Raw genomic sequence first — 9,072 nt, forward strand, 5'->3', positions numbered from 1 at the left:
AGGTGAAAATGAGCACATTTACTCAGACAGTAAGTATTGGTATGAATAAAGAAAGCATTGGCGTAATGAAGATTACCGGGAAGTAATCCAGAAATTTCACATTGGATAGTGTTAACTGATGGATGGCTACTTAAGGCCTGATTTAGATGTTGGCGGGCCTGGTCCTGCCGTTGCTTTTCCGACTGTATCACCGCCCACCTACTTGGAGGTCCACCTGCCAAATGCAGAGGTGGGCAGGTCCGTGAACGAAAGGCCGACAGAGTCCTGCCGATTCCACCAGCATATCCTGCCCGCCTCGACGGCTTCAGAGGCAGAAGCGGCTATCAGAGACAGTCTAGCCAGGATTACCACTGACCAAATCACGATTTCCCTTACCATCAGGGAAAATATTATAGGGAAACCTCATACTTTGAGTTGGCGTAATCAAAGGAAATTAGGTAAAAACGTACCACTTTTGCTGTTTCCTATTTCTGTTTCCATTTAGGACCCCATTGTTTATGTCCTCCCTCTGCTGCTGCAAATTGGCCATGGAGCCAATCCACTTTGTTGTCGCCGGGAGCAGAGGTAAGTATTATTACATTTGTCCCACCATGAATCGAGTGTTCATATTTGCAATAGCCTCATGCATTTTTACATTGCTCTTACATGCCATTTTTTTATGTGTCATGCATAGGTGTACATATTACCATTTATCGTGGTAAAATATACACATCTGTATTAACACTTAAAAAATATTTCTCTGGTGGTGGTACCTTTGGGTGTTATGCTAGTGGTACCTGTGAGTGTACATTCATCAGTGTGTGCATGTTGTTGGTGTGCAATGCAAAGTGTAAACAAAGGGCATTACACATTACCTACATATACATATTGACTGTTTACCAACTCAGTTGTGTAGTGAGATAATGATAAGTAGCACTTATCTGTCTCCACACACCATGTTCTCGCTCCGTCAGGACTTAACAACCCGGACACTGCCAGCACAATGGGAACATCTAAATATGCTCACCGCAAACCCCCTGGAATGAAACTGACAGACTACTTATTTTTTTTTAAGTCCTTATTCTGCCAACACTCATGTGAGGATTCCTCCTATCCCTCTATGCCAACCTGTGCTAACCGTCTGGGGAAATAGAGAGAACAGAGCTTCTTCGCAAAGATAATACTGTTTCTATTTCCATCCCCTGTTCACTTTGAGGGCCCCGGAATGTTACTAAGGAAGCCAGGACCAACAGCATGGTTGGCTTAATCGGAGGACTCACTTGCCTTCTCCCTCCAATCCGTCAATGCAGACCAGATCCTAACTCTACTTCTTCGGTCCCATGCCATGTCTAATTCACTGGTGTAAATGATGTTCTTTAAGCATTCAGCAAAAGTTGGGGGAGTTTCTGATTTCCACAGCCTACATACCTCTCGTCTCGCTAAAATTATCACATAACACGTACACTTTGAACTAGTTGCATTCAACTGATAGTCATTCGTAAGTCCAAAAAATATCAAACTGGTACTTACTTCCAATGGTATCCCCAACACTTCTTCCAAAAAATTGCATACCCCCATCCAACAGGGTTTAATTTTGGACACTCCGGGCCCGATTCACAGAATGAACTTAAGACTCAGTCCTAAACTTACTACTATTTTGGTATTCACAGAATGCACTTACTACCTTTGACATTCACAGAATGAACTTACTACTTTTGGTATTCACAGAAGTTAGGATTTTGTCTTAAGTTTGTCTTAAGTCTGTCTTAAGACAAACTTAAGACAAAATCCTAACTTCTGTGAATACCAAAAGTAGTAAGTTCCTTCTGTGAATGCCAAATGTAGTAAGTGCATTCTGTGAATACCAAAATAGTAGTAAGTTTAGGATTGAGTCTTAAATTCATTCTGTGAATCGGGCCCTGTATGAACATATGTATGTCATCTGCTACGGGATACTTACACCATAGGCAGTTATAGGTATTACCTGTAACTTTAGATAACTTTTGGGGAGACCAGTAGACTCTGTAGGCTGTGTACAAGTGATTCCTCTTGAACAATACTGGTCTTACTACAGCCTGTAACATGGCAAACAAATCAAACCAGAGTTTATTGATGTCTTCATCTCTGTATTTTCTACCCCAAAGATTTATAATTTCAGTTTCTACATTGTCCTCTGTGTCCAAAAGGACGCAATACAAAAACGATATTTCTTTCTTCCATGTATCTGTTCTGGTTACTTGATCCAGTTTTGGAGTTTCCCCCTACTGAGGCCAGCTTTGAGTTGCCCACCAAGAGGACATCTGATAATATTTAAACCTTGTCAATGTCCCTCTTGTTAGGTTATTGAGAACTTCCCAACTTACTAAATTGAATTCTTTTTTTAGATCTCCCCAGTAATTTAAAGACCTCCCATTCTCAATGGCTGACTGAGTTGCTCTCTCAAGCTTTCGAGGGTGCCTGAGGAGTCCCAGATTGAAGCCCCTGCTGCATAGTATGGAATCTTCATTCTCTTTCTTATATAGACCCAGGTCTTTAAAGCCGCCCTTAAAATCTTCAGCCTTACTTTCTTGTAAAACTTCGGATCTCCATATTTATAAAGAAAATGTTGCTGACCTTGCACCACTTCTTTTAACATAGCCTCAAATAATAATCCTATTGATGAACTATCAGTCTTACTAGCCAAAATTCGATTTTTTTTAAAGTGGAAGTCATAACAATAGGTTAGTAAATCCGGTAGCTCGGGCCCACCAGCGACGAGCCCTCTTCTAAGCTTTTTCAAAGCTATTCTCGGGCCTTTCATCGACCAAATAAAGCTACCTATTTTTCCTTGTAGCTTGGTTAGATCTTCTTTCCTGAAGGACAGTAGGATAGAATTATAGAGGAAAATAATTTTGGGTAAGATAATAATTTTTACTAGGTTAACCCTCCCTTAGATATTTAAAGAGAGGTAGAAGAGAACTCATTGCCTCCTTACTAACTCTCTTCCAGTTAACTACACGAATATCCTCCAGTTTCTGAGTTAGCTGTACACCTAAATATCTTATTTGGTTGTTGACCCTCTGGCTTCTCACTCCCTGATTCCATTCCATAATTTCAGTTTTTTCCCTATTGATCTTGTACCCCCAAACCTCGTTGAATCTCTCCGCCTTCTCCATTAAACTGTGAATTGCTACTTGAGGGTTTGTCGTGTACAAAAGTAGGTCATCTGCATATATAGCAAGTTTAATTTCTAACTCACCAAAGCTAAAAGGAGAAATTGAGGTATCTGCCCTGAGCCAGGTGGCAAAAGGCTCAATGTACAAATCAAACAAGAGCAGGGACATGGGACACCCCTGGCTTGTGCCTCTTATAATACCAAACCAATCTGTTAGGTCCCCATTCACCAGCAACTTGGCCTCGGGACTAGGGTATAGACTTTTCACCATTTTAACTAGATTGTTCAGGAAGCCAAAACTTTTTAGGGTCCCCCACAAGCATGCCCAGTTCACTTGGTCGAATGCTTTTGCAGCATCTATTGCCACTACAGTTAGTGGAACCTTTCTTACTTCTGCCATATCCATGGCCCCCATTATCTGGAAAGTTAGTTTGTTCAACTGTCTGCCTGGTATAAAGCCCCTCTGATCTGAGTGAACCACCCCCTTTATTACCTTTGCAACCCGTGATGCCACTCTGCCTGAGAATACCTTGTAATCTGTATTTAGTAAGGATATAGGTCTATAGGAATCAATCATCTGGGAATCTTTATTCGGTTTTAAGATTAGCGTGACTGTAGCTTCTGCCCATGAACTAGGTGGACTTTCCCCTTCTATATATATTTTATTAAACAAGATTTTTAAAATTGGCACCACCTTATCCAAAATGCATAAATACAGCTCTACTGGCAGACCATTTGGGCCTGCGGCTTTTCCACTTGCAATTTGTTTGCACTGTACCCTTACTTCTTCTTCAGTAATGCCTCCTTCTAGAAATGCCTTTTTTTCCTCTGTCAGTTGGTGCAGTGTTATCGACTTTAACCACTTCTGAATGTTCTCTTGACCTGGCATTATATCCTCTCTATACAATTCACTCGTAAAACTTCGGGCTTCTTCATGAATATCTTTGTCCCCCTGTATGGTTTCTCCTGACCCTCTTTTTATTAGATTCCTTATCGTATTCCTTGCCCTATCTGCCTTAGCTTTCCACGCCAATAAGAAACAACACTTCTCCCCATATACAAAATGCTGAAGCTCACTTGTTTTCCATCTATCTAGAAACTTCTTATCTAGTTGTGCCTGAAACTTGGCCTGCAGGCCCTCCAGCTCTTTCGCTAATGCTGATACTGGGCTTAAACGTTCCATTGATGCCTTCTGTAATTCTCCTTCTTTTCCCTTAATTTTGTTTATTTTTCTCGCTTAATCTTGTTTCATGGCTTTTCTCCTCCCCGCCGTTATAGACCTGATTATCCCCCTTAAATACCCTTTAAAAGCATCCGTAGCTGTGCCGATATTAAATTGGAAGTACTCATCCGTCTTTTCCCCTAGATCACAGATCACTTCTTTATTTAGTAATATCGCCCTATCTATGGTCCACCTTCTCTGCACCTCTTTTTGCTGTAATCTCAAAGTCATGGCGACTGCTGAGTGATCTGATAATATTGCGGGGATGTGATTTACCGTCTCAACTTCTGTAAACAACTCCTGATCAATAAGTCAATTTGTGAATGGTGCCTGTATTTCTAGCTGTAACAAGTAAAATCTCTAGTTTCCCCCATCTTGCTGCGCCAAATATCCAACAAGTTAAACTCTCATCATATTTTTTAAACTTGCATAAGTTTTAGGGAGACTATTATATTTTACTTTCGAGGTGTGGTCTATTTCCTTATTTAGAACTAGGTTAAAGTTGCCCCCATAATGATCGGTGCTGTTATGCTAACAAACAAACTTCAATTTTTGAAAGTGCTCCTGGATTATCTTCATTTAGTCCATAGTATACTGCCAAGGGTCAGTCCTGAATCATTATAGTAGCCACCAACCATCTCCCTGACTGGTCTGTCTCATACTTAACTACTTTTATTCCTGCATTGCTTCTTATAACTAACGCCACTCCCCTTGTGCTTCCTCTTTGCTCAGAGCAGAGCACCTGCTGGACCCATCTTACTTTGCTATAACTCTGTTTGCACTCTTGTGCTTCCAAATGGGTCCTCTTGTAAGAAAATAATGTGCGCCTCAGTGTTCCTTAAAAATTCTGTTACCCAAAAAAACGTTCTCCTATCCCTCAGCCCATTCACATTCCATGTTAATAGTTTAATTTTATTAGAACTATTGTCTTTATAGCCTCCTAATTTCTTCCATCGTGAACCCAAATCCATGAGGACTACATTTTTTCTTTTTTTCCCCTTGCTCCCCACACCCTGTGCATCCTACTCCCCCTTCTGCCCTCCCCCAAGGAAACCCTCCTTTTACTCCTTTGGCGGTTCAAACCGCCATTCGAGACCCTCCCATTGCAGCAGGAAGCATCAACACATAAGAAAAATTGAATAGACCCCCTATTTTTCCCTATCCAGTCCACACAATATCTATCTCCACCAACAAAATCCTGTTTCTAATCTCATTTATCTATATCAAACTCATATCGACATCTGCGCCAAAAAAATGTCCATCTCCTCTGGGCATGCATTTTATTTTGCCACATTATTTTAAGCATGGCCGGATATTTCATTTGGACCTGGGCACCCCTGCTTCTCAATACACCCATTCTAGTCCCAAACTCCTACTGCCTCTGAGCCGTCCTTTTCCCTAGATCTGATCTAATTTGGTAACTGAATGACTCATATTTTAAGGATGTTTCTTTCAATGCTTTCCCCAGTACCAGTTCCTTTACCGCATACGTAGGGAAGTTAATCAGTATTTTCCTCTAAGCCTTTCTAGCGGGATTTAGCTTGAAGGGGTCTCTATGGACTCTTTGGATCTCTTTCTCCAGCTCTGTATCTGGTCTATTCTTCACGATTCCTTCTTTCAGCATTTTGCATATAAAAGCCCTAATGTCTCCGCCTTCTGCACCCTCCGGGACTTTAAGGACTCTTAGATTGTTTCATCTTGCCTGCATCTCAAGCCTCTCCATATCCTCCTGCAAGGTTCTATTCTGCGCTTTAAATTTTTTCTGAATGTTTAGTATTTTCTGACATTACTTCTGACAGAATTTTCACCTCGCTCTCCAACGCCCCAGTTCGTAAGTCAATATCATCCAGTTTTTCTTCTAGGACGTCACACTTGTCATGTATCCCTTTCTGATTAATCTCCGAAATCTCACATTTTGAGAAAATGTCTTTTCTTAAGCTCAGAAACATCAATTTAACCAGACTCTCCCCCCCACTCCTTGTGTTTTTCCATATTTCCCCCCTCCAAGGTACTGCCACTATCTTGTGGTTGGCTTACACCTAATGTTGACGCCATTGTTGACACAATGGGGGATGTGGCTGTAATATGAAGGGAGTTGGCGTTGCTGAGTGCCTCCTGAGTCTCACACAGGTTGTCACACTGACCATCCCCACTTTCTTCATTTGCTAGTAATGCGAATCGATTTTCCAATTGCAGAGGGGCAGAATTTATTAGGGCAACTTTATTTCCTCCTTCTTTAGGGGCTTTGACATGCTCCATTATTTTAAAGAAAGAGGTGAGGGGCAGGGCAGTTTTTATCAGTATACGCATAGCCTTGTCTGTTGTCACCACACCGCTTTTGTCTCTGAAACTGACGGAGTACTGGTAGCCAGCAGAAAAAAACACAGACCAGGCGATTTCCCAGTCTGTTATTTCCACAACTAAATAGGGAGGATAGAGCCCAGTCAGCTCAACCAGTACTTAAGACTGCGGCTAAAGTGGACAATGGTCATACCGTAAATATCTAAGGGCCAGATGTAGGTGGCCAAATACCGAGCAGTAGCGTTACCGACCGATATTTGGCTGCGAGCAATGTAGGTGAGTTTAAACCTACTTGCAAAATAAGGAATCACAAAATTGCGATTCCTTATTTTGCTCTTGCATTTAAGGAATCGTAAATTTTGATTCCTTAAATGCAATGTAAGTAGCACAAAAAAAGTGCACTTCAGCCTTAAGGATTCGCTAATTACCACCAACTTCAAGTTGGTTGTAATTAAAGATTTCCTTTAAAAAAGCACTTTTTTGCTTTTTTAAAAGTGCCATGTGGCACACATCAATGCCCTTAGTGAAACAGGGTGTCCCTTTGACACCCTGGCAACCTTGAAATAGCTCCCGCTATTTGCGATTCTTTAATACCGAATAGCAAATAGTGAATATCTTCCCATTCATTCCTATGGGCCTACTAGCCCATACGAATGAATGGCTTATTAGCGAATGTCAATTAGCGATTCGTTATTAAGGAATATTAAGGAATCGCTAATATTTTAGCGATTCCTACCTACAGTCAATTTAGCGAGTCCTTAATAGCGATTCGTTAAATATCGCTATTAAGGAATCGCTAAATTGAATTTACCTATATCTGGCCATTAGTCTTTTCTACATATTGGCCAAATATTATTGCTTTAATTCAGAGTTCAAGGCTGAAGCCTTGCTTGGAAGAACAGGGTGCAAGCATGATTTCTGGTTTATGCAAATCTTTCAAAATTAAAGTAGAGGGAATAGTATACATTAGAACAGAGAGTTATGCTGCTTTAGTAGCATTGTTTGTGATACATATTCTGTTCCTTCTCCAGATTACTTTTTGTCCACCATCTCCTCGTATAGTTTTATTATTTTCTCACACCTACAGGGGTGGACATTTCCCAGTGTCTTTAATGCTACTTAACTTTGTACAGTGCCATTTCAATACCCAGTGAAATTAGTAGCTCTACCCAACGCTGCAGCATCATGAAAAAGGTGTTTGGTGTCCTCCTGCTGGGTGTGAGGGCACAGTATTCATCAGTACAAATGTCCTGAACACTAGATAGCCTTTTCTTCTAGAGTTGTTGAGGACAAATATTCTCTTTTTGTGAATCTTTGCCATTCTTGATTACTTATGATTTATTAATGCTCTAATGTTTATGCTTGATTCTCACCTGTTTTTTTCTGATTTGTACTTTTACAGGGTGGAGTTTCAGAACAAGTTCTACCTTGGGACTGGTTATTTGTTCACACCTTTTTCCTTCAAACAAATCATTCAGGGACGTCGTGCGCCATAAACTCACGTCAACAGCGTAGCATATATAGCAAATTGATGCAGTGTATTTCAGTATCTTTCTGCAAGCAATGCAGCAGTCACACACATGTATTTGAGAACTGCAATGTGTGCAAATATGCTGTTGGAGACACCATGTCCTATCCGGTCCTGAGCAGGCGTGTAGATAACTTACTCTGCCTACTGTCAAATGGAAAATAGACAGCCAAAACAATATTTACCGACACCATTACACCGACTCTACAACCTCTCGATCCCAAACTTCACAGTTGCACACCCGACAGTGTTCAAGCAGTACTGTGTTCCTCCATTATATAAAGTAGTTGATAAACTAAAGTGGGATAAAATATTTTTACGCGGAATCATTTTATATGACTTTTCCAATATGTACTATTAGGTCAAACTGGAAAAATACATGACCAATGCCACAGTTTGTTACAAGGATGCCAAGATACTTTATCTGTTATATAGGGTGATTTCTTAGGAATTAAACAGTTTTGTTCAAGAAGGTTTCTTGGCTACTGTGGTTTATTCAGATACTCTGAAAACATTTCAGTCCCACTATGTTCCAGATGTTTTGTGGTGACGTCTTGGATAAAGGTCTAGATTTCCAATGGCATACTGTTGACCTCTGCAGACAGAAGTGCACTTGTGAAGTCACTCATACACAAGTTTTATCAATGTCTCAAACAACTGTTAGCCTTAGTGCATGTTGCTAAAAACGTTTATTTGATTTACACAGACGTCTTTCTGGTAAATAACATCCATGTGGCCACGAATGATGCAACACACAAACTTGTATGTTGCCCTCTGTACACTGGCCGTGCGTTCAGATATGCAGCTTGAATGCACCTATCCAACTTTGTAATGTTCGTATGTGATTTGATCGCTATAGGGGCAATACAAAAGGCCTGATTCGCAAAG

At 40.7% G+C, this 9,072-nt stretch overlaps 1 protein-coding gene across 13 annotated transcripts in view; it reads left to right on the forward strand.

Moving 5' to 3' along the window:
- LOC144804990 (V-type proton ATPase 116 kDa subunit a 4-like) overlaps positions 1-8,658 on the forward strand; it is a 6,844,636-nt gene extending 6,835,978 nt beyond the window's left edge. For all 13 annotated transcript variants that reach the window (XM_078671938.1, XM_078672103.1, XM_078672267.1 and 10 more), the window contains one exon: positions 8,059-8,658. In XM_078671938.1, coding sequence (XP_078528064.1) covers positions 8,059-8,152 — 94 coding nt within the window. In that variant the 3' untranslated portion in view covers positions 8,153-8,658. The remainder of the gene's footprint in view (positions 1-8,058) is intronic.
- The last annotated feature ends 414 nt before the right edge of the window (positions 8,659-9,072 follow it).

This window comes from Lissotriton helveticus, chromosome 1_1, assembly GCF_964261635.1.
Source record: "Lissotriton helveticus chromosome 1_1, aLisHel1.1, whole genome shotgun sequence".
NCBI lineage: Eukaryota > Metazoa > Chordata > Amphibia > Caudata > Salamandridae > Lissotriton > Lissotriton helveticus.